Source organism: Macrosteles quadrilineatus, unplaced genomic scaffold (assembly GCF_028750875.1).
Source record: "Macrosteles quadrilineatus isolate MER2022 unplaced genomic scaffold, UCM_ALF_1.0 Scaffold_5__1_contigs__length_97177068, whole genome shotgun sequence".
Lineage (NCBI taxonomy): Eukaryota > Metazoa > Arthropoda > Insecta > Hemiptera > Cicadellidae > Macrosteles > Macrosteles quadrilineatus.
Window position 1 is genome coordinate 35840188 of NW_026542598.1, and position 27714 is coordinate 35867901.

General features: G+C 33.4%; 2 protein-coding genes across 6 annotated transcripts in view; both read right to left on the reverse strand.

Annotated features, from left to right (window-relative positions):
• The window catches only part of LOC128994940 (mitogen-activated protein kinase kinase kinase 13-B-like), a 31873-nt gene extending 12571 nt beyond the window's left edge, over nt 1–19302 (reverse strand). For 2 of the 4 annotated variants that reach the window (XM_054419786.1, XM_054419784.1), the window contains exons 1-3: nt 19180–19302; nt 8795–8905; nt 351–580 (exon numbers count right to left, since the gene is read on the reverse strand). In XM_054419786.1, the coding sequence (XP_054275761.1) occupies nt 351–580; nt 8795–8898 (334 nt within the window). In that variant the 5' untranslated portion in view covers nt 8899–8905; nt 19180–19302. Of the gene's footprint in view, nt 1–350; nt 581–6869; nt 7067–7397; nt 7521–8794; nt 8906–19179 lie in introns of those variants that run through there. The other 2 variants (XM_054419785.1, XM_054419787.1) reach the window with 2 other exon arrangements.
• A 7199-nt stretch (nt 19303–26501) lies between these two features.
• Nucleotides 26502–27714, reverse strand: part of LOC128995140 (zinc finger protein 721-like) — a 32920-nt gene continuing 31707 nt past the window's right edge. Inside the window, exons 17-18 of one of the 2 annotated variants that reach the window (XR_008490954.1) lie at nt 26834–27441; nt 26502–26772 (exon numbers count right to left, since the gene is read on the reverse strand). Coding sequence is in view for 1 of the 2 variants with exons in the window: in XM_054420051.1 (XP_054276026.1) it covers nt 26949–27441 (493 nt within the window). In the remaining variant the exon portion in view is untranslated. Of the gene's footprint in view, nt 27442–27714 lie in introns of both variants that reach the window. The other variant, XM_054420051.1, reaches the window with a different exon arrangement.

The window sequence follows — 27714 nt, forward strand, 5'->3', positions numbered from 1 at the left end:
TCCAGGGTTAAATAAACCCATAGACCGACAGCAGTGCTGGGGTTAACATATGTTCTGGCGTCCACCACTTGGACCGCCTACATAGCACGCTCCAAGTGATGGACGCCAGAACATATGTTAACCGCAGCACTGCTGTCGGTCTATATTTAATTCTATTTGTCTATGGTAAACCCTAAAAAATAGTAGATTCTAGTTTTTAGATACTAATTAGAAAGCTGTGATTGTGGACATTCAAAGATAGTAACTGAAGCCATTCACACAGTTCCGCAAATCAGAACCATAACAATAAATAAGTAATCGTTTACTCTTTCAAAAATTAATTAATTTGACAGTATTAACAATCAACTCACCAGGTCTGTGACCTTTGATCTCATTGGCCGCAGCCTTCCCGATGATGGTCCAGACGGGTCTGAGACAGCCGAGTAGTCCGTCAATCCACCCCTCCTTGCCCGGCGGCAGACTATTGCCGGCCGTCTCATTGAACGTAGAAACAGAGAAGTCCGAGCTAGACTGTGTCTGTACCTGGATAGGCGGAGCGCCCACACTTAGCTGGCCCAACTCTTCCTGTATACACAGCATACTGAAACATACAGACTATTATGAATATCCGGCCGATACAATCTATTACAGTCTGTATGATGGAACCTGTCTCCTGACCAGCTGTCTCCATGAGACTGGCACGGGCCTAAAACTATTGACTATACACCTTTGGGAGAGGATAGTCAATGCTAAAACTAAACGCCAGACTATAGCACACTATAGTAGACTGTAGCATTGGTCAATGCTAGTCTGCAAGTAAACGGAGGATCAGAAGACAGGTTCTGTCATACACACTATAAAATAAGATTATACATGTACTACCTCAGCGATAAATATACTTAAGAGTGACTTTTAACTTTAACTATGAGCTTGACATGTAATTAACTACGTTAAAGCTTTAGCCAGAAGAATGAAAATAAGTGTATGAAAAAAGGGTAGGTGATTTGACACATCGAGTGTGCTATTGTTAACGGTTTCGGTTGAATTAGTCAAATTTTAAACCAGCGAAATGGAGAGAACAATGTATTGTAAATTATCACATACGTACCCTTTTATTTCATATAAATTAATTGTTTGCAGTGCTTTCATATCGCTTTGGAGAGCATGACACTTTATGTTTAACAATTACCGGTGACATCAGTTTTATGTAGGAAAACATTTGTCTGTTGGTAACTGGAAAACGGAAAGTAAATAAAAGAAATGTCTTATAACATTAAAACATACTTATATTTACGCTTATCCTGTTACTCACGAGACGGTAAATATACATAACATATGATAAGTGACCACATAAAAGACTAAAGATATGGTAAGCATTAATATATGTTCCAAGTGTTATAAGACGTGGCTTTTATTTTTATTTACTTCCCGTAAATTTAATAACACGTACAATGCTGATTAAGGAGTCATTTAGCTGGTAAACTAAAAGAGTTACGGTTAAGTTTAAATTTGAAATTGCATGGAATTACCATACCTTTAAAATGATACGCTGTTTGACACATGCTATTTTGCTATTTGATATTTTTGAGTTTCAAATACCCTACCAACGTAAATAATAAAAAAAAACAATTTTAATGAAATTTTTGTGTTGAGATATTATTGTACCACAACATTTCAAATTAAAGCTTCCAGGATTATAAGAAATGAAAAATTTTAATCAGAGTAGAGAACAAACTTATCTGCATTTTGGGTATTTAAAATGGTCAAAATTTCACCAAATTTTTAACTACTAATAAAAATGAAAAATGTTGCTTCCATAAAAAAAGTTATAATTAACAAGAGCTTAAAATTGTGTATAGTATGACGGCTAGAATTTACGAACCACACTTCACCCTAGACGCACGTCATGAAACCATTTAAAATATTTAATAAGTTAATCCTCGGGTTTGTTATAGTTGGAAAATATTTCACTTCACCATTGTGAGGCCTACGTGGTTTGTCTGAAATCAGTAGTAGACACCTTAACAAGTAAGTTGACTCACCCTGTATTTAGTCTACTAATTATAACATACCATAATACCAAGGGACTAAGGGAGTATGTTTTATCTATGATAATACTCAAATTGAATAAACAACTTATTCTAAGATCTTTAGGACTGGTTACAAAAAACAAGTCAGTTTTAAACATTAATTCTGCGTACCTAAACAGAATATCCATTCAAATGGCCATGGTATTCATAGTATGGTGTGTTGGAGGAATTATCATAGACAAATGGGTAGGAATATATTTTTCTATGATATTATGGATCATACCAAAAAATTGTACTATTATTATCATGACTGCAGTTTATTATTATATTGTTATAGGTATTAACAAATGTTACATGACATTTTTCTTGTTAGAAATTTATTAGTTAAACTTATTAATTATCAATTACATAACTAGTGTAATAAAAAAGAACCTATGTTACAACAAGTTAGTATTTCAATTCACAAACGCCTGCCATTTTTAAATTACCAAAGGTTAATATACAACCAAATCAAATAATAAAGATTTGATATAATTAATTACTACAGGTTAGTGCTGGCTGGGACAAGGGCACTATTACTGTATAGTTGCTTGAAATGTCAAGTTAAAAACACAATTGGCTTTTAAGTTGTTGAGTTTTGAGTTGTGACGAAGTTATAAACACACAGACATACGGACGACTGAGTGAGCAGGTGCGGTATTTAACACAGCACATGACATAATCACATTACATAATGTATATTTTTAGAATTAACAATGAATGTTGGTTTTAACTTAGCCTATTTTCATTGAGAATATCTACTGTTTTGTTTTAATTGAAAATCCATTCGTTTTCAAATAAATACCACGCAGCTTTAGTTGAACCAACAACAGCTGTTTAAGAATCAGAATCAATTTCATCATAACCCAGAACAGCTGTTTTCTTTTCAGAATTTTAGAGTTGCACAATCATATCCCTTGTGTACACAATGTACAAATCTCAACTTTACAAGTTTACATTTCTTTACATCAAAACAGATGGCCATGATACAAAGTTGTTTACATCCATACGAAATGGGGTTAAATGAAGTGGGTGATGTTTCAGTGAAATCAAGTAAATATTATACCGTAAGCAGGGGTGCCCACAAGGGGGGGCCGTGACGCAGACTGCGTCATTGAAATTCTTGGGGGGGCTCAAAAAATTCAAATGGGGGGGGGCTAAAGTTAATTGCAACAGTGTTCAACGTGACGACAATCCAAAATACATTACGAAATCGCCAGATAGAAAGTGGATAATTAATGACAATAGTTATATTATTGAATTAAATTAGTTAAAATAGGATTTTAGGATAGTTTAGGATTCGTGTAGAATTATTTAAGATTAGCAAGACGTGAGATCTAAGAGAGGGAGCGCACGGGATGGCTCAACTGCTGTGATACATAAAGATAACGCGTGGTACAGACACGTCCAGCTACACCTTTGTTGACATAAAGCTCGTTAAAATACAATCAATTAGCAAGTAGCATAGGCTACAATACTTTACACTATTGTGTATACTCGATTACCTGAGTTAATAGGGAGAGGGGGGAATGAAAAATACGGTTAATCCAATATAGTATAAATACCCCCGCCGCAGCAAACCTGCCGTCCAAGCGAATTTCCATTTGGCCGAATTGATTTTCAATTGATCTATTTAAATAACATTAGGTTTAACGAGTACCTAGGTTTGCTGCTACAAGGAAACTAATAAAGTAGTGTGTTTTTAGTAAAATATTGATAGCTTACTATAAAATAAATAAATTTGCCAAGTTTGATCAAAATATATCCATAAACAAGCAAACTACAACATTTTACAATATTCTCCATAAGAATAACATGGGAATTTTAAATTTACCATTTTTTTAGTTTTCTCCGTAACCAATAACCGTACAAAAACACTTTGATATACTGAATTGTTTGTTTTTTTAAGCTCTTTAAGAAGGTTCAGAGAAAAATTGGGAAATTTTGTGTTTTGAGGGTAAGAAGTGAGAAAAACCAATTTTTATCCCATAAAACCCCCCATAAAACCCTGTTCCCATGGTCCGATCATGCTGGTTCGCGAACTCATTCAAGATTATCCCGCCTTACACCTTCAAACCAAATTTAATCAAAATCGGATAAAAATTACTCAAGTTATCGTGTTCACGGACACATATATATATATATAAATCTATATATATACCTATATATATATATATATATATATACATATATAAAAATTTGAACGAATGGTGTTTTTGGCCTCTGGGGACATTAAAATGAAAAAGTAAATCGGTCCCGGGCCTAAGTCTTACCATGAGACCTACGGTAATAGCTACTTCCCTATAGGGAAATTCGCTAAAACAGATGACAAACTCATTAAAACGCTGTAAACAGCCATTAAGTCACGATTTACATTTTTATAAATGAAATTCAATATTGCACAATCATTATTATTGTAAATTTCAAATCATTTATCTTGGTTCAGTTGTACAAACGGCAACGTTTAAAATTGTAGCTAACTCAAACTCAACTAATCACTAGCCAAACATTGCATTGCAATAAATAACGTAAATATTAAAGGAACCTTTAGAAAGTGTTATAACGTAACTTACTGCTCATGATAGACAGATAGGCTACCGATAGGTGCTGCATCTTACAGCATAGGAATTGATAGATAAGTAATAAAAAAGTGTAAAATTATATTTAGAGATAATTAAAACACTCTTAAAAAAGAATGTAACGAGAACAATCTTGTTTTTCTCTTTCTTTGTTCTTATGTTCATTAATAGGTTTCTCTTCAATTCATACACAAATTCAACAAGTCGCCATATTTAGGCCTACTCATTGGCCAAACACAGCCTTACTAAAGTTACCATGGTTATCACTCAATCACAGTGTACTAAGCATTATATCGTCATCATTCCCCAGCTGTTGAATCTGAAATCTGTTGTAACATAGCGCACAGCAGACAGAAGTGTATAACGGAGCAGACGATTGTTGGCGCAAGCGTTGTTTCCATTTCATTTTCATCAAAGGAGCTGTAATGTTTCTAAAGGGAGGGAGAAAGGATCGTTATATCGAGAAAGACGCTGACAATTCGTTATGGATATTCTGGCAATAAAAAATTCCTTAAATTGAGGTGACTTATAAAACTCTAATTTTATTTATATAGAAAGATAAGTTTTCCAGTCCTGTACAACACTGATTCACGGTCTTTTCCCTGTAATCAAAATTCAAGTACAACTTGATACACACAGAATCTCCGGTTCCCGACCTGGATGATGGCTAGTTATTTAATTTAATTTACAGTTACATATTAGTACTCGTGATAAATCAAACCCGTTATGTAAGCCAAAGCCACGCGGTTACTAATCTCACTTAGTTTTGGATTTGCTTACAAACGTGATCGGAAATGGTTAGGGCCTACACAGTATTCTTAAAGAACAATTATGTAAACATATCAGTGACAGCTAGGAAAAGGAATCTTTGTCGAAACAGCTGTTCGTAATTTCATATATGACGTGTTCTCTTAACAGATTAGTAGTATTTCATAAATTAATGACGTATGTAGTAAACATAGAGAAAATAAACTAGAAAATTCACACAAAATTTATTTTTGATCGTTCGAAATTTTATTTCCAAAATAGTGAAGCCATATTTTAATGGCTATAAGGACTCTCTCGCCAATCCTGTGGATACAATTAAACCATTAGAATCATAATCGGTACTCTAGTTTTCTTCAGAGTAGGCCATGAGTAGGCTGAATAAAATGCCTTCTGGGCCTTGACAGACGGACATAAATGGAGATATGACATGTTTTAACTTCTTCAATGTATAAAACATAAATAACCCAAAATATGTATAATTCTGAGCAATGTACAGACAAAACTATAACTTTATTGATATAGATTAACTGGGTTTGAATTTTAAATATCTAAAAACAATTATAAAACTTCTTTTATAGTTTTACAAATAGTGCTGGGCGGGGGAATAATGTTTCTCATTTGGTGTGTACATCATTTTTAGGGGGGGGGGGGTTGCTCAATTGGGGGGGGGTGCATCATGAGTCTAGGGGGGGATGGGCACCCCTGCCGTAAGTATGTTATTTGTATAAAATGTAAAGAAGAAAATTACTTAAGTTAGATTTTTGAGGGAATTCGAGTAAAGTATTGTAATGTTAGCCTATTTGTTTAATATGTAAAGAAGAAAATTTTTTAAGTTAGATTTTGTGTTTTTATAGTGTTTCATTAGTATTTGTAATTGTTCTAAGATGCCTCGAAGAGATCGCGCACGCGATGAAAATTAGTAGGACTCACAATCGCAATGCAAATAATAGGGACATGATGAGAAATAATCGTTTTTAACCTTATCAACTATATATCAAATATCACGGATTTTGAAGTCACGAAGTGATGCAGGTTGCTATTGCAAGTATTAAGTTATAAATCGGCAAAGGTATTATATCTTATATCACAGAGGACAGACCATCTGTGGTTGCAATAAAATTCACACCGTTTATAAATGTGTGGAACCATTTTAACTCAGTTATCAGGGTAACTTTGTTGCACTTCATTAATGACCTTTGCAGGTAAACAAGTCACATAAATTCAATTAAAACGAAATTGAATGCGTTGAGCTGCTTCTTGGGTCAAAAACGTACATATGCACTTGGCAGGTTACTGTTACTGAAATTTTGTTCAGTGTCACATTAAAATGATATCAACCACTGTGTTCGTTGATTTTGGAACCGTAGAACATTATCTTTACAAACTAAAAAGGCCATGTTCTTTATTAATAGTATAAAATTACTGAAAAACTATAATTTAATGAAATACACCAATCGAAACGCAAATTACTTACGGTTTCTCTTTGACCACGCATCCTTTCGTTTTAAACAACATTTGGGAGAGGCACAATTACAGATCAATTACACTAGGAAACTTGTCACTTTGGAGACCTCCAGTTTCACATTATAACACAAAGAAATCCACACGTGCGTTAACAGAAACAGAACTTAAAGAACCCAAAACCTAACCTCCAAAGTGTTAGGCTAGAGTAGAGGATAAGGAAAAGGAAGGATTAGGATTAGAGGAATGTCTGCTATCACTAATGTAACTACACAACTGCAATCATGTTTGTTATGCGATGGGAGGGGGAAGTCACGTGACCTAATGACGTAAGCAAGCCTCACTTATCGCCGAAATAATGTCAAGACGACGCGACGGAGAGTAGCTAAACAAATCCACTTAACTTTTGTCAACTGCTTCAACATCGAAATCCTCGATACTTACTGCAAATACTGGCGGAGTCTTCCGTAACTACGCAATAAACAAACAGCCTGTACAAAAACCATCGTTGTTTACATTCTCGACTTGGACGTATCGTTACCTGCGGGTCAGGTCCGGGTTTTTACTTAGGGAAGACCTCCTGCGTGCATCGTCTGTTTTCTTTCCACGAAAGAAGCGCCGGAAGAGCATTTTCAGCAAAAGAAAAATGTTGGCGAGACGTTGCACACGGTAGAACTGACGCGGTGCCAGCGAGCTACTGACTGTTGGGCATGCGCAGCTGATAGGTGACAGTTAGTGTCAACATAGGCTGCTGTCATTGTACCAGAGGTACGAGCACGTGCGATGGTGATAACGTGACGTCAGGAGATTATCTGACATCGCACTTAACAAAGGTTGAGTTCAGAGTATGAACAAACAGTTTTCTTGAATTTCATTAATTATTAGGGGCTACGAGCTGAATTTCGATTTATGTAATAATTCAAAGTAAACAAAACTATTGTTGAATTCCTAGTGACAACACGCTTATTTTCATTGTAGACCTGCCCAAAATTATTCAATTATGCTTTTAAACGTAGGCTATCAACTAATTTATTGCACCATTAAACTAAACGACCACTAAACGATTAGTTACCGAACTACACAGAACATTAGAACATTTTTTCATCTTACGTGAGCTCAGATAATGAAATTTACTTTTCAAATAGCATCTCACATAGCTGAATAATGCACCCCTGTTTAGTGGACTCGTACAAATCCAATCTAATCCGGCCAAGAAAATTTTCAAAAATTATTTTAATATTTATTTCAATTTAAATATTATAATATAAGTTATTCTTTATTCAAATGAAGAAGATGAGAGAAGTCACACGTTGAACCCTCAGGTATCGCGGCTCTTAGCTATTACCTTCTTTCGAGGAAAGAAACCCTAAAAACGGCGAAGCCAAACTGTCACTTGGCGCCAGTGACTCATGAGACTTATAACTCAAACAAAGTAGTTGCATTCAACAAAGTATCAAGTATAGACTATCAATAAAGTATCCGATCCCATCAAAGTATCCACTCTCAACAAAGTATCCACTCTCAACAAAGTATCCACTCCCGACAAAGTACTGTACTCACTATCAACAAATTATCCACTCTCAACAATGTATCCACTCTCATTAAAGTATCCACTCCCAACAAAGTACTCACTCTCAACAATGTATCCACTCTCAACAAATTATCTACTCACAATAAAGTATCCACTCTGAACAAACTATCCAATCTCAACAAAGTATCCACTCTCAACAAAGTATCCACTCTCAATAAAGTATCCACTCTCAACAAATTATCCACTTTCATCAAAGTATCCACACTCAATAAAGTATTCACTCCCAACAAAGTATCCTTTTCAATCAAGTATCGTTGTCCTCTGTTAAATTAAAATGTTATAGAGTAAATTACAATAACGTGCAGTATTGAATACAAGCTTTGAATTGAACTATGGCTTTTCCTCACCTGTTGGTAAAGTTGTCATGTTCCAGATCCGAAGAACGTTCGGGAGAATCCGGTGTGAAGAGAGGCTGAGGCCCGAAGGGTGTGTCGAACTCTCCGAGCATCATTCAAGCTCTGGAAAATAAACATAACTCATCATTCATCCAAATTAAAACTTCACATTGCAACAGCCTAGTAGAGATGCTATGGATAATTATTAATACATGCTATAATGTTGAAATTAACAACTATTATAGTCAGCGAAAAATATTCTGACATTACAGAAGCATTTTCACAGAGTGAGGTCTTTGAGTTTGAGGCTACTTGATTTGATGGAGGAGAAGGATGAAAAAGTGACATAGTGGTGATCTGTCTCTAAAGCAGTGTATCCAATTACTTATTTGTTCTGCACATTGACTATAAACTATTACAACGGATTATAGTCATAGGTTGAAAAGTTATATGGCATTTATACAATGGTAGTGGTGTTCACGAGCTATCAATCCGTTTTATGGGTATTAATTTTAATATTTCGTACAGTAACCGTTAAGTCGGTACAGGGTGTGTTTTTGCACAACCCAAATAATGTATTTAATTAATTTGTAATTATTACAAGTACACAGATTTACCGTTTAGGGACAAATCAAGGTCATAATGTTGGCAGACCTGCTTCCTTTACTTGATTGCCGATCAGCTGATAAGCATTTTAGCATTGTTGTCCACACTTTTTGTGTTATTAGGAACTTATTATGGATAAGACTTAACTTAGTGTTTTCACAAGCTGAAGAAGTATGTATAGAAGAATACAATAGTAAATTATCCGATTTATAAAAACAAACTAAATGTTTGCAAGATTTTAGCAAGATTCTCAGTGATCAACTAAATGTTGTATTAACTACAAGACCAGTAATAAGAATACAATAGTTAGATCTCCATATAATATAAAAATTATAAATATTACAAATGGGTTGTTCTTAAAAAAAAAAAAAAAAAAAACATGTTAAATCTTAGTCACAATAAATTCTTAACTAAAACTGTATAGGTAATAATGCTAAACAATGCATCAGCTGATCGGTAATGAATTAGTGTAGCAGGGCTGCCAACTTATGAGCTCCCTTTGTCCCTAAACAGTGAATCTCTATAATACTTGTAATTTGCGGAGCGTTAAAAAACACCTGTATAATATTTACGTGATGATAAATAGAGAAACCCTCTATGACTTCGGCAATATATGGTATTATCGTTCCTTAGTGTAAAACTTACACAGCAATTTGAAACAATAAAAAGTCCTCAGCCATGGAACATTTCACGACACAGCTGGGGAAATACTAAGTAAATCTTTCACAATCTTTAAATTTTGTGGGTTATCCATGGCATTTAAATTGTTAAGGTGTAAAGAATCCCGGATAAAAATTCCAAAATGGACACAGACGAACCTAAAGCATAAACACTTTTGGAATTCGGTTTCTAGACAAGCCAACCTTTTAAATTCTTCATCGTACTTTGCCCTTTCTTAAAACTTCGCAAATATCCTAGACGCCACGAGGTAACCGTGAAGAAATTCCTGTTGGGATTTAATAAATTCTTAAAGCTCCTCCATTCCCTATGGCCCTTCATGGATTCTAAAATTTACGTAACACATTTGACCATGTACTTGTGTTGTACTGTTTCAGAATAAATTGTAAAGCGGTATTATAAGCTGTTGGAATAACTGATATTTTATAGGAATAAAAAACGCTGCAACAACTTTTTATCACGTAATTATTTAGCATTTGTTTTTGAGTAATAAGGATGGTAACATACTAATCTTAGTCAAAATTGTTTGATCAGCTTTTGTTTGAAACCTCGAATTTTTATGAAACATCGCCTAGTGAAAAAAAAACACCCTGCGATACCATGGATTAGAAGCTAAACACGAAAATTTCACAAAAACCGGACCACAGGTATAGCTCTTTACATCCCCACAAACCCAGACACAACCTAAAAGCTCACTTATCGGGTTTAGGGGACCCAAAGCGAATATTTCCACCAAAAAAAATTCATTATGACGAAAACATTAAATTATCCATATTATTATTATGTATAGGGGATACATAATAATTATATGGATAATTTAATATTTTTGTGGTATCCGGTTTGGATAATTGTCTATTTCACTACCGGTACCGTATCCAAAATTAATAGTCTGCAATCGCCATTTTCCAACTATTTTCCATTCCATGGGCATGCAAATCAATTAATTCTAAAAGTTGAATTAAAAGTAAACATATCGTTTTGTAAAATAATTTTAATTGGTTTTGCAGCGATTATAGGGCTACACAGCTGAAATCATTACGCCCAATGGAGCGGAGAAGAGCTGTATCAGTTTAATTCTTCAGCGTAATTGGAAACTCAGGATGAAACCGGTGGCTTTATAATATTCATAACTACTGTAGGCCTATTGTACATGTCATGAAAACAATAAATCAAATAAATATACGGCTTATTCAAGTGTTAAAAATAGTACCCTATACGATGTACCGAATATTCAGGATATTGTACGTTCCATGAAAACAGTAAATAAAATAAATATACGGCTTATTCAAGTGTTAAACATAGTACCCTATACGATGTACCGAATATTCAGGATATTGTACGTTCCATGAAAACAGTAAATAAAATAAATATACGGCTTATTCAAGTGTTAAACATAGTACCCTATACGATGTACCGAATATTCAGGATATTGTACGTTCCATGAAAACAGTAAATAAAATAAATATACGGCTTATTCAAGTGTTAAACATAGTACCCTATACGATGTACCGAGTATTCAGGATATTGTACGTGTCATGAAACCAATAAATCAAATAAATATACGGCTTATTCAAGTGTTAAAAATAGTACCCTATACGATGTACCGAGTATTCAGGATATTGTACGTGTCATGAAACCAATAGATCAAATAAATAAACGGCTCATTCATATGTTGAACATATTATACGATGTACCGAATATTTAGGATATGTACGTTCCATGAAAACAGTAAATAAAATAAATATACGGCTTATTCATAATGTTAAAAATGGTTTACGATGTACCGAATATTCAGGATATCGTAGTCTACGTGTCATAAAAACAATATATCAATAAATATACGGCTTATTCATATGTTAAACATATTTTACGATGAACCGAATATTCAGGATATTGTACCATGAAAACAAAAAATCAAGGATTATTCGTGTGTTTAACAGAGTTTTAAGATGTACCGAATAATCAGAATACTGTACGTGTCATAAAAACAATATATCAATAAATATACGGCTTATTAATATGTTAAACATATTTTACAATGTACCGAATATTCAGGATATTGTACCATGAAAACAAAAAACCAAATAAATATACGGCTTATTCGTATTATGTTTCAAATAGTTTACGATGTCCCGGCACGTTGTTATAAAGGAAGGCAACATAATATAACCTTATCGGCGAATTTCGCTACGGAAGAGGTCGAGGATCACTATTATCTTTAAGTTCCTAATGAGACTAAACAGCTGATGGGTAAATAATGTCTCTGATGCGTGTGTCAGGTTCTAGAACTCTTGTAAAACATCCATGTTGATACAATTTGGAGAAACGCGTTAAACAAAATTTATTTTAATAAATTCCTACCCTAGCCCGATTCATGTTGTGCTATATAGGTTCGTAACGTAATCTGCTACTAAACTTATTATATAGACGTTTACAATACATATGAACATATGAATATTTTCTTTCTTTCAATCCGCCTATCACTGTAATTAGTACATTGCACTTTTGTTTTTAAGACGAATTGTTCCTAAAATATTTAAAATTTTAAACGCAACATGGTGTCTCCCATGTTCATTTTCTCAACCACGAAGACACAGTGTTACAATAACCTACGTAACTACATTTGTATCATAGTTTCCACACTTCCAACGCATAACTTATTATCTTTCAGTGTAGTACAAAATAAAGTAGAATATTTTTTAAATTTATTTCTATCTTCCGTATGTTGTCTACTTCGTTATATAGAATTGTATTTAAAAACCAACTGACGATATTTCGACCTCAAAATCTATCTCGAAACAACCAAAATCGGGAAGCAGACGGTTTGTAATTTCTGCTCCATATTTTTGTCCAGAATGTTCATTCGGGTCAATAATCGTCAATTATCGTTGGAAGAAAAAATACTTAGCCACAGATTCCCCAAGAAATCCCTTATTCCCAGAAAAGCCCCATCACAACGGAACGGTGAACAACGGAAACGGAAGCAAGGACAGTAACATCCGAGAAACCCATTAGCTGGGAGAAATTATTAATCTATAGAAATAAATCACACAGGAAATGCCAAAGCTATTTGAGTATCTGCCCTAAATAACTATTGTTTGAGTTAAAGCTCTTCCAGATAATATACAAGTTTTTGATTTAGGCACCAAAATCCAAATCCGATTGTTAGCAAACTTGAATTACCGAAACTCAACACAGCATTAACCAGTCTAACCTAAAAACAGCACACTAATCAATAAACAAACAAATACACAATGTTTACATCAGCTGGTATTATTTAAAACACATTGTTCTATGATGTGCTTTCAAATCAGTACTACTTCCATTAGAAAATGACTGGATCCTTGATCTTTGACAGCCTGTGGAGCAGAGCAGGAGTAGTTTCTGACACTTCTGATATTTTTCCCACCGTCCTTAGACCTTAAACTTTAAAATGGATCCTCAACAGCCATGCTACCTTTTTCCTAGCTCAAAATATTTCGTGGGGACCGATTCGCTTACGGAATTTTTATAATCCTAAATTATGATGGGTTATACATAAAATGTTTTTTGGTTTGGTGGTGAACCGGTGAACGATACTTTATAAATAATTTAGGCTTATGCCATAGCTTGCGACATATACAAGTTCTTAGTTTTTGTAAGTAAATTTAAAAAAGAACAAATTCATTATCAAGGACATCGATCCGTGTGACATTCCAACAAATCATGAATGAAGTTTCAACGTAGTGGGTGGTTAGGGGAGTTTTGCGCATGATCATTAGGCTGTGACGTCAAAAATATGCCGGCGCCCTTTTAGTGATTCATACTATGCTTTCTTGGACTCAACAAAATGCTTGAAATAATGCCTTGTTTCGTTTTATCAATCCGGATGAAGGAAGTCATGAATGAATCTTCTTCCCGTGTAAAATCATCCATTCATTCCATTCATACTTAAAGATATAAATGTTTGACTGACTCATTACTATGGATAAAAACTGTACAGTATCAGTAATACAAAACTTCCTCCCATTATCTCGTCAACAACCCTTATCATGAACAAGCGGGAGTCTATGGTATTTCATGGGTAAAAATAACAAAATATTCAATAACCAACCTTTAACAGTATTGGGGCTGTAACATTTTATTTAGAGTTACAAGGACCATAATATAACCTACTAAATAGCAATTAAAATCGGTAGAGCCGTTTTAAAATACAATTTTCAAATTTTTTTAGGGTTTTATGAGATTATTACCCTTACAAATATATATATATTTTTTTAATGTAAAACATTAGGAGAAATCACGGATTAGTACTCACATACCAAATTTCATCAATAGGAGTAGTAAAGGTGTAGTAGGTAGCACTGTAACCACATATAACTTCTAAACCCACTTTTTGGGGGTTTCGGGGGTCCAACGCGCATATTTCCACCCAAAACTCTAACTCCGATTTTTTTACGAAAACAATACTTTCTACATACATGCCTACCATGTATAGGGAAATAAAAACAGTATATTATCTCTTAACGGGGCGTAGTAACGTGTACGTCATAACTATCGTAGAGGTCTTTAGGACAGTTTTACATTAGCTAATATTGATATTGACAGATAAGATTGATAAGAATCCCCCATCCACACCCCTTCCAAGTTCAAATCTCCCTTTAAATCACCCCTTTTAATTATCATAATTCTCTTCCTACACGCATACAGTTGAAAAAACCAGTCTAATTAAAAAGGGTAGGTGTTTGCATACGTATCCAGCAAATTGTGCAAATGTTTACTTTCTAATCTTTGTACAGTGTAGGTCTATCGTAAACGTACTTAAATTACGCAAATGTTCTCAATTATTGGATCTTGACCTACTACAGTTTAGCAATTATAACCTTACAAGGAACCGACGCATATCAGCTGTTCGACCTCAGATAACCTCAGCGTGCTTTGATGTGATAAACCAAGAATTGTTATCACAGGTTATCGCTAGAACAGAATCGTGCCTGATAAGTCAGCTGTTTACACCTACCCTGCAAGGGCCTCAGCTTGCAAATTTGAGAATTGTTGTATGGAAACACTGTGTTTATTCGAGTCATTGTAAATCGTGGTTTCCGTCAAATAAATGAATTGGGTTTATAGGACTTTGACGGGTGTGCATTTTAGGACGGAGGTAATCTAAGGAAGTTTTTAGCTTATGAGATTATTGTTACTGACTAAGATCAGCTGGTTGCTGGTTCAGCCATCTCGATAATCCAGAACAGCTGATGGGTTTAGCAAGCTCTACACCAGCGAAATCTATACTATTATATAAAAATCTAATGGTGTCTGTCTGTATGTGTATTACTAATAGGTGCAAAAACTACTGAACCAACTGGGCTTAAATTTTACAAAAATATAGCTATCATACCAAGAACCATTATAGGACTATTCACATTTCGATACTGACCGTAGGCTTTGCCCCTTTGGCTTTAAAAGTTCTGAGGTGAACATTTTAAAAGTAAATATTGATTGGTCTCCATGGCTGCGATGATAACTCTAACAATTTGCTTTGACATTTAAATGTAAACAAAAAGAACTGCTAAACTGCATATTTCTCAATTTCAGACAGCTAATTCAAAGCTGTAACTAATGAGGTAGGCTTATTTTAATCTAACCTTTTATCGTGGATTATTTATTCTAAAACAATGTCAATCATTATAGAAAAAAAATATTACATAACCGTTGCTGTATCAACTCTGGCTCTGCTTTGGATTTTTTAAAGCGTCTAAGTTATGAAAATAATGTTATTGATATGTTTTTATGGAAACAGTATGAAAATTACAATGTATAGATGTTTTGTGTGAATTTGGAGGCTACTTTAAACAAATTCTAACTGCTTAACATGTGTTTGATTAACTTAACATAACTTGCACATCACATTGTTTTTATATGTATATTTAGGTACATTAAATTATTGTGTTTTGCTAAACCCATGCTTAAATTAAACTAAAGAACCAACTAAATTGTACGTTGATTTTTGTTTTCTAAAATATGTTGTATAAGTGTAACTATATTTAATTATCAAATGGTAGTACAAAATACTCTTATTTTATCTTAACATAGCTTTCAGTTAATATTTACTTTATTTGATACATTTAATTATTATTTGTGTTTTGCCACACCACTGATTAAATTAAACCAAGGAAAATATCATAAAACTAAGCAGTACCATTGACTATTGGATAGGTACATAAGTTGATATACAGTTGTTGTATTAATAGTCAAAGGCAGTACACAGTGTTCTTTTGTTTCTAAAATCAATGAAATATCTGTTATTATGTTTACTTAATGGTAAGTGTGAACATGTAAAGGCAAGGGTCTATGGAAGAAGGTCTTAAAAGAACTGTTTTGTATATTAAGTTGTTTGTTGATATTTTTGTATAGTAGAATCAGAGATGCAATGCAACATATACCGTATTTGCTATTACATTTTTTAGTTCTTGATACTTTGATAACCATATTAGATTCGTCTCCTGTCTCTAATGCTAAATAATTTGTTTACAATTTTTTATAGTAGGTACCTATAGATATAGTTTCTTTAATATTTCAAAAGTCTGTATTGATAAGGAACAGCAATATTTCTAAGGTTTATAACAGCTGACTTAGTTTTGCTAATGATTTATTGTGAGTGAAGAAACTGAAGATGGAAGGATTTGTGATTTAATATAAAGAAGAGTGAAATTTAAAAAAAAATGCTCATTTAAATTTAATAATTAGTGTTTTTGCAACTTCAAAATTTAAATTTAAAATGTCAATAATAAATTAAAAGATATGTAATTAAGGGAGATGAAGGTAAATCATGTATGTAAAAGTTTTATTTGAAGATTTGGTAAGTTTTTTTCACATCAGCCTAGACAAGATTTAAAATTAATCAAAACCAAAATGGTGGTATCCACTACTTACCAGATTTAAAAGTCATAACTTAAACGTTTCTATTAAGGCTATAAAAGTTGAATTTTGTTTCTAAAAGGGTTGGCAGATGTGTAACTATTATATGCAACAGATATAAAGATTAAATTGTTTCTATTTTGTATCCCCTTCCCGTTGCAAAGCACGGGTACAACAGCTAGTACTTACTAAAAGGTTTTAGAGTGTTGATATTCACGAAATTTAATCTTCGGCTTTGAATAGTAACTTAGAACGCCAATCCGTTATAATACATCATCCGTAACCAGAAGTGCTGTTTATCTATGATCAACCCTTCAAAATGGGAATTCTCAGGGTAGGTTCGGGGTTAAAACTACGAAGTTTTCTTAACATTCGTCATCTCTTACAAGCATTAAGGTTAATCTGATGTTACCCAGAGGACACTTTGGGTTCTAGTTAGTAATTCAATTAAATAGTTGAGGTACGGTAGGTACTTAATTAATTGTGTTTGGTCTTATGTGATCGTTGCTTATGTTGTTCTTTTGCGAATGACAAACTCGTTCACGAACAGGACTGTTGTGGGAACCAATGTAAGTGCTCAATATAAAATTCAATTTTCTTTCAGAATACACTGTATTTGGACCTAAACCATGACCAATAATACAAAATCGCATTTATGAATAGTGTGCGATCGCAATGGCTAAAAAATCGGATAAAATAAAATGTTATTTGTCTACCTTGAACTTTATTATAATTATTTATTTGTATTGGTGCATGTCCTCGACCAACCCCACCCCCTCAAAGGCAGGAGGCAGGTGTGTGTGTTTGTCCCGGCTACCCAACCAAAACAACCCTACCCAGGTAGCGAGATGTCAAGTTCGGTAGGCCTTTGTCATCTGCACGACATTGAGGAGTGTCTGCCGGTCTGAACCTGTTTGCCAGAACAGGTGTATGAGTCATCAGGACCCGTTGTCCTTGGAGCTATTGTTTGTAGACATTCCCGCTTTCGCTCCACTACTTCCACGGGGAGGCGCCTACTTCCAGGTACTCCAGATCACAATAGAACCTGCGAAACCACACGCGGACGCCACCAGGGCTATTCAACACTACACAACTATCGGTACGATGGTTAATAAATATTACAATAGTCAAAAGGTCACCGGTTCGATTCTGAAGAAACGGAAGCTTTGTGATCCACAGAGCCCAGCTTGATTAAGAGGTTTTAGTAAAAAAATGGTCCTGACCAAAGAAACACGGTGTTGGTAAAAATAAAAATAATGCATTTTCGCTCCATTTTACACAAATTACTAATAAGTATCTGGGGGAAATACGCTCAGTTCAGTTGCGTTTCAAATTAAGTTATCTGGAAACATTAATTATTTGAAAATAAATAATTCAAAGGAAAATAGTATACTGCAATGCAACAATATGCAGCGAACGCTTGGAATGAAAATAACGCGAGTTTTAATACAGACCATAATTGTGTGAATTTGAATTGAAACACTATTTCTCGCTATATGGCCTAAGCAGAGATATTGCATTTGTGTAGGGAAAAATAATAAAAAACATTTAATTACTAAGACTATTAGCATTGAGTATATTAGGTATCAAAATAGTAATAGGCCTAATTAAATTGTATCGGGTCTTTTGCACCTTTAAAAATAAATACACAGTCTTCAAGATATAGTAAACGGCATAGCTTGGCATATGTTTACAATAATTGTTGTTTATATTGACGATAAAATAATAAATAGAGGTCAAGAACAACCAATATAAAGTAACGGATGAATGATTTGTAAACGAACACACACTTATAAACCACATAGTTTTCACACGATGATTACGAAAACTGATAACACAATCAATTAGTTCTTTTTTGTAAACAGAATTATCCTCCTTTATTTACTGATATCGACAAGTAATTTTATTATCTAGGCTATCCACACTTAGTTTAAGGTACAGTAACGTTTGATAACACTTCGCTATAAACATGACATTTTAACTTCTCAGACGAACGGCGCGGTATCTTATCGATCTTAATTCGGAATTCCTAAGACATTCCTACCGTAATTTACACTTACACCTTGTTCCAGTAATTACATCTTATACAACAAGTTGAAATGAATACATGTATTATTCTCAATTTGTCAAATCTAACACCTAAGAGTCAATAACCTCTTAAACACTAGGTGTGAAAATCTGAGAAATAAATTAATTATGGTTATGAAAATACTTACGGGCTATGAAGTGTGCATCCAATTAAACACTAGACACTGAAAGTTCACAACACGGGCATACACTGACACTAATGACACTGAAACAACACACGAAAATTGTTGGGACTGCGAGGTGCCAGACACTCCAACTAGGCGACTGACAGACAGACAGACGGACTCTCTCACCCCCATTCCCCCCTCCACGCCACACCAAGCTGTGAAAATCGGTCGATGAAGGGAACGCTTCCGATTGGACGAAAATTACGTCATTCATTTGGGGGTGGATTTCGTGGAATCTCTCGAAAATCAACCCTCCCAAATACGCCGCAGTACACAGCATTTTGGTAGTGGATTTATGGTTTTGTTTTGATCTCGCATTGAATTATCTCTACGATCTAGCCATTCATGACTGTTAGCATGGTATTGAACAAAAAAATCAAAATGTATTTGATTGGACTATAGCATATCTAAATCCTACAACTACAACGTCTGTTCAATTTGTTTTGATTAGCCGATGTAATATCGGTTCTGAAAGAATAAGAAATTCTGGAAACCAAACTGTACAAGCTTTGTTATGCTATGAAAACTATTTACATGTCGTATTTCGTACCACATAGTGTTGAGAACCATTATTAAAGTAGGGTAATTAATGGTTTTACTGAATAATGTGGCCAAAAGGAGACCAAAAATCCATTGGTTGGATTTTCAGGCTATTTAAAATATGAATAATTTAGCGTTGGTTTAATAATATGTAGCATACCATTGATCAGATTAGTCTTAATGCGTAGGCACACACATATAAAGTATACACAATTTTTTTTAGAATGTTATAAATATAAAATTATTTAGTATCTGTGACTGCTGTTAAGACTATCATCAATAACTTACATTCCTAACGTCAGTCAGGTTATTGTATTAATTGCACTTAATACATTATTTATGTTGTATTTTTCAATTCAAAGTGCTCAAATCAAATATAGTCCAGGATCTGAAGGGGGTTGAGCATGCATGAAAAGGGTGACGCAATTTTATTTCTGATTGTTGTTATAGGCACTATAGTGATCACGAAAACGCATGTCGTCGCCCCCCAGCGTGGTCGACAACCCGGGGGGGAGGTATAAATGAAACTAGTGTACATGTTGCTCGAATTCGAGCAATTGTAAAGTATTACAGGATTTGCAAACCAATAACAATCATACTTAGCTATCAACATTAAAAAAAAACACACCTACCTTCCCTGTAGCAGCAAACCTAAGTACTCATATTAAAATTAACTTAATGTTATTTAAATAGGAAAAAAATTTCCATTTTAAGGGAATAATTAATCTTTGTATTAATTAAGCCAGATAATGGAAATTCGCTTAGTCTGAAGGTTTGCTGCGGATACACAATTTTAATAACAGCAAAGATTGAAGAACCTGAATTATTACTTATATCCATGAATTTATCTAACAATTATTTTCTGTAAAATATTATTACAGCAGTTCAAAAATATTGAAACAAACTCGATCAACAAATGATGTTGAAAGAATTCCATACTAATGACATTAACATATAGTTTGACAGTTCCATTTTATCAATGTTAAATGTTTACATTCGGGCATAGACAAAAATGATTCGGGCGAGTGACATATTTGATTAATGTTTATGATCCCTACCGTTCCTGTTCTAATAATCATGCAGTATTTAATATGTTTGAACCAGCTGTGTGGAATTGTGAAATCAAAATTAATTTGACAGCTAGTTCTGCTTGTTTACATTTTTAAATTTTGTGGGTTTGTTCTTTGTTACCATGGATACCATCAATAAATATTTCACTCTTAATTTCTGACAACAGCTGGAGTTTAATAACAAATTTTGTTTCCCATGTTAATCTTATGGATAAATACGAAACTTTAAAGGGCCCCAGGGCCTCACTCTCTAATTATTTCCTTAAAAAGAAAGTTTCCTGCACATCTTCACGTTACGCTCTTTCCAATGACACCAAAAACATGTCAATTAGTTCAGTAGTTTCGGAGGAGTAATTGTCACAAAAAACCTGCTTGCGTATTAAATAAGTATAGATGATTCTTCATTTATTTTGTCAATCAGCTGATGTGCATTGTTGCATTATTTCCAACACGGTTTAGTGTTATGGAAATTTATTGTGAATAATATCATAGACTAACGAACACAAGTAGACTTCTCATCTCATTGTTAATTCTAAAGCTTTGTTCATATCTAGTTCATGTTGGCGACACTGGGCGCTAGTGTCAACAAAATTGTATTTCTATTGTTTTACGGTTGATTTTATGATGACTGTTTTTTTTCCGGATATGAAAAAGGGACGAGCTATTGTTTATGGTATATTGATTTATTTGGCTTCATAAGCTATAAAAATATCTGAAATAACAAGAAACAAATTTTATTTAATAAAAACACACCTCTGGTACCAGATGATCTACAAGGATAACAAATTTACCTTTAAGAAGTATTTTTAATCCAATAATACAATATTTTTAATTGTATTAAGACGTGTATAACTATTACAATACTTGTAAATATAGTTTGTTAAAATAAAAAGAATTTTTTTTATATAAAGTATATTTTGTTCGTTATTCTAAAGGAAATAATTTTATACAACATTCAAACTCCTTTTGTAGTTTCGGTCACTGTTATCAACATTGCAGCCCATATTGTCAAACTAAAGGTACGGTATGTGAAATAATATAACCTACAACACTTTGATATCTCATAATACTATTATGAAATGTCCCAGCATTTATATTTAAATTTAATTGTAAAGTAAAAAAACCTAAGTAAAGAACAGTTTTTCCTATAATTTCTTCCTGATTTTTCATCAATTTTTTTTATTCATAGATCTACAAACATAAAAGCTATGTTTATCCTTAAAAGGTACTTTTACCTTGGTACTTGTAATTTCGGTTGCTTTAAAAAGTACCCCTGCCGCAGTAAACCTGCAGACTCAATATTATATTATACCCAAATATTCCCTGAAAACTGTCAGCTTTATTTCCTATTTAAATAAAATGAATTATAATGAGTACCTAGGTTTGCTGCTACAGGGAAGGTATCGAGGTGAGTTTTATATTGAAATGTTGATAGCTTAGTATGAAATAAACAAAATTGCCAAATTTGATTATAATATATCCAAATATAAGCAAACTACAACCGTTTTTTTGATTCTCCGTAAGAATAACATGGGCATTTTGAATTTAAGTTTTTTTAACTATATCCATAACCGTTAGGCATACAACAGCCCTTTGCTATACTAAATTATTTCTTTTTTTAAGCTCTACAAAATGGGTTAAGAAATAAATTGCAAATTGTTTGGTTATTAGGGTCAAAAATGGGAAAAACCTATTTTAACCCCATAACCCCATATTGATTTTTAGCTTCAATATAAAATAACTAAAAAACTATCAAAGATACGAATTTTACTACATTAACATTTTTAAAGATCATAATTTTTTGAGTAAATTGGCGTTTACTGCAATGTTCTACCTAGAATAGTTCTCGAGTTATAGGCGTTTTAGTAAACGGCGCCCCCCGCCATATTGCCCCCCTCCCCCCCGGGTTGTCGACCACGCTGGGGGGCGACGACATGCGTTTTCGTGATCACTATAGTGCCTATAACAACAATCAGAAATAAAATTGCGTCACCCTTTTCGTGCATGCTCAACCCCCTTCAGATCCTGGACTAATAATAGTTCACGATTTGTTTTCTGTTTTTAATTGCAGGATTTCGGGCACTTTTGGACCTCTCGGGAAGAGAATTTTAGAATATTAAGGCAGTCACAGAAGCCGCGATCGCGGTCGAATATTTAGTTTTTTACACTTGACAAAACTCTCAGTTTTCAGGTTTCAGGTACCGTAAATAAACCAAATTATATTACTTTTTAGGAATTAGGTAAGTTAATATTTTTGACACCTCTAAACAGTACAGAAAGCACCTGGTTTCTTGGGTTCTTTGTAGCAAAATCAGCTGGATATATTTTTCTCATGGTACAAGAACAAGGTTGTAATATACAAGGAATCACCTGGTATATTGTGCATGGTGGAAGGAAAAACCATAGGTGTGCTGCTGTTCCCGTCATATGCAGATGCCACCAAGATTGCAAACACATTTTCATCATTTAGGAAAAATTATAAAATCTATAACAATCATATCAAAACAAATATACATATGGCAATACAACCAGGTTATTTTTTGTTTGCAATCTGGGTGACGTCAGCATATGGGGAAGAGCACACCTATGTTTTTTCCTTCCACCGTGTATATTAAGAGTCTTCCTTAGTGGAAGCCATGTTGGATTTCTTCCCCATAAGAACAATGTTAACTTTGGGTCCAAATATCTCATCAGCAAATTGTCATATAATTATGGATAAGGAGCTAAATTTAAGGAATTGCGGTCCTCTAGAGATTGACGTTTTTTATTTTACAATTTTTAATTTTTATAATGAATAATTGATTATTAATTAGCTTAAAATTAAGCTAATTATTGAAAGGAAATGAAAATGGATTTTCGAAATTCAAAAACCCCAGTCACGAGTATATTATGTTAAAAATACAAATTATAAATTTCAAAGCTATATCTTAACAAATAACGCCGTTACGTGTCCACAAATGATGTAATGTTTAACATTGTTCTTATGGGGAAGAAATCCAACATGGCTTCCACTACGGAAGACTCTTAAGTAATAACACTGGTATAGTATGTAATACAATGTATCAAGTGCCCACCAGCGTGAAAAAACCTTTTTCTAGAAAAGTCACTTACATTTCACCAAACACTCGGGGAACTTTTTTCAAAAGCACAATTTCAGTTTCTTTAATAAGTTTTAAAAACAGCTAACCAATAGAAATATTTGTCAGGGTTAGTGGAGAAGCAAATTGCATTTTCATAATAGGTAATACATTTTGAAAATGTTTAGAAATTATAACATTTCTTTAAAAACAAATTGAAATTCTATTGTGTCTATTAGCTTGATAAGTCAAAGTAATAAATACCCCCCCCCACAGCAAACCTGCAGACTAAGTGAATTTCAATTTGTCTCATTGGGGGTTTACTAAAATATTTCAATAATCAAGACATATATTCCCCATAAAAAAAAACATAAATTTAAACAAGCAATTACAAAAGTCATCTTTTTCTCCACAAGAACATGGGAATCTTAAATGTACAGTTTTTAGGGAATTTTATCCATAACGTTTAGTTTTACATCAATGCTTTAATGTACACAATTATTTGTTTTATTAATCTCTACAAGATGGCTAAATTGGGAATTTTTATGTTTTAGGGGTAAAAGTTTTGAAAAAAACACAATTTTTTTTAAATTTAAAAACACCAATACCTTATTCTCATGACCCGATCTTGCTGGTCCGTGAACACATTCAAGTTTATCCATATATCCAGTCCTACATCTTTAAGCCAAATGTCATGAAAATCAGATAAAATTACTCGAGTTATCACGTTCTTAGACATAAGTATATAGAAAATTTAGAATAGTGTTAAAATTGAAAAAGTAAATCGGTCCCAGGTCTTGGTCTTACCTTGCCACCTACGGTTATAGCTACTTCCCTATAGGGAAGTGCGCTAAAATCACCGGGTTTTGATTAAAGTTTGTGTAAACCTATTTAAACCTAAATTTATACAAATGACTAACGAGAATCGTCAGACCCTGGAAATAGTGTTTTAGTGTTTATATAGTCAATGGTTTTATGGAGGTAAAAAGTAATTTTTCCCATTTCAGATCCTCAAAACATAAAATTTCAAAATTTATTTCTATACTATTTTGTGGAGCTTAAAAATTAAATCATTTTAAATATTGAAGCATGCTAATGTTTCATACGTAGAAATTTTTTTAATGTTTCAAAACCTTTAAATTTAAAATTTTCATGTTGGAGGAAGTAAACTGTTGTAGTTTGGTTGTTTCTGAATATTTTTATTATCAGATTTGGTACATTCATTTATGTTTTACCTCAGAGTAATAAAACAAATTTAAATTTAATTTAAATTTTGTTTTATTACTCTGAGGTTTTACAAAGCAAGGCTATTAATTTTTCTTTTGAAAAACATACTTAATTAGGTACCCTCCTTGTAGCAGCAACCCTTGGAACTCATCACATAATGTTATTGAAATAGGAAAATGGAAATTCGCTTAGTCTGCTGGTTTGTGTTGGCCAATAATTTTTTAAAGCATAACTATTAAAACTACACGATTTTTGAACACAGGTTTTTAAATGATAAAACATAAAATACTGTTTTTAGGAAACTATATTATGCAAACAGTATTTTTCATATCTTAATAAACATACAAAAATAGTAATTTCTTTGAATAAATATACAGTCAAACATCTCTAATACAATAAATTACAAAATATAGAAATAATCACTGAACAATTCCAGAGTTAACAAAATAAACCATCACACACTCTAAGCCTGTTTTACAGAAATGTTAATTAGAACAATAATAGTTTAAGTAAGCTATTTAAAAAAATATGAAAACTAAACCAAGATTTTTATCTTTATGGTACTTACAGATACACCCTACTAGGTAGGAAAACAACAGTTTAAATAAGATATGTTCAAAACATTTATCCACACAAGCCTGTTTTAAAGAAATATCTATTGGAACAATAATATTTTAAATGAGCTATAAAAACAAAAACTAAAACTAAGATTTTTGTGGCATGATTTTCTACAACTGAAATACTCTACTTGGGTAGGAAAACAACAGTACTATATTTTTATATCAATACAAATAGAGATTTTTCTACACATGCTTGTTTTATGGAAATATCAATTTTAACGATGATATTTTAAATAACCAATGAAAATAAATAACTTAAGCTAATATTTAATTCTGTATGATTTCTTTAACAGAAACGCCCTACTTGGTGGGAAAAACAACAGTTGGAATAAGATATTTTCAGTAATATTAAAAAGATTTTCAATACACAAGCCTGTTTTACAGGAATATTGATTGAAATAAAAACCGATTATATATGCTATTTGAATAAATAGCATATTTATGACACAAGCCTGTCCAACCTATACTTGGTAGGAAAACAGAAACATTTAAATAAGATTTTTTCAATAAATAATCAATAAGAAATTGTATATACCATACAAGAACACTTCAGAAATGCTTCTTGGAACAAAAATGTTGAAAGTTATTTTGAAGAAGTAATAAAAATCAATCTTGCTACAGAAACAATAACTACGCAACTTAGTGAGCCATCTAAAAAGTCATCGGATGTTGTCACATTACACCTTCAAATTTTCTTAATGTATGCACTAATAACAACCTATTTATGGTTTTCTAATGTGTGTGAGGGTTTTCAAAACTGATGCCAGGTGAAAGTTTTGTACTTAATGTACATTGTCTTTCAATTCTGTCTTACAGCCTACAAAAACAACCTTGCAAAAGCAAAAGTGCAGACCCTAGAATTCTGAACTCTGTATGAAATGTAATTGCAAGTCTAACTTCAGAATATTTGTCAAAGTGTTTCATGAAATTAATCCAGATAAACTGAAGTAGGCCTTTACCACAATCAAACCTGTGGGGATCCCCCAACACCTTCAGAGGGTTTCTTTGAGTTTAACTCACCTTTAAAATGTTTCTTTGAGTTAAACTCACCTTTAAAAATGTTTCTTTGAGTTTAACTCACCTTTAAAATGTTTCTTTGAGTTTAACTCACCTTTAAAATGTTTCTTCAAGTTTAACTCACCATAAGAGTGTTTCTTCGAGTTGAACTCAAAAACATTCACAGGGTTCCTTTGAGTTTAATTCAAACTGCCGTTATTTTGTTGAGACTTCAGCAGCAAGCTGTACTTTTGGAACGGCTGGGAACTTTTGTCGACTTTGAAGCTTGTTTCGGTCACAGCCCTGTTCAACATGTATCTCGGGTCTATATGCCATTCGTCGTTCTTGTCTAGGGAAGTTGTAGGAACGTCAGGATTGTCGACAAGTTCACTGTCCATATAGTTTTTATCCATCAGATTGACTTCGGGCAACTCGTCATACTGTGGATCCTCTTCGATCAGTAGAACATCGTCAGGAAGGATGATTTGACCGGGGTCATCGTTGTCGTTGTTCTGATGTTCTTTCTTCCTGTGAGCGAACAAAGTTTGCTTAAGACGGAACGATTTCCCACACAAATCGCAGGAGAACGGTCGTTCGCCTGTGTGTATCAAATAGTGACTCTTGAGAGCGTAGGAACGACGGAACGATTGGCTGCAGATGTCACATTGATATGGCCGTACATCTTGATGGATCCTAGAACATGTATTGTAAGTCAGAAAGTGGTTAGAAACTTTTTTAAATAAGCACATTTCATTCTACGTATGCAAATTATTTAAGTACAGGTATATTAACATCACTGCCGATATCAAAGTAAAAAATGTCATCATCTGAACAGTGCAGCATTGACTATTCAAAGAATGCAGTAGCAGGAATAAAGAGGAACAACCAGAGTATCAAAACACACAACATATAATACACACATATTTTACAATAAAATGTTATTGAGAAATAAAGTTGGCTGACTAA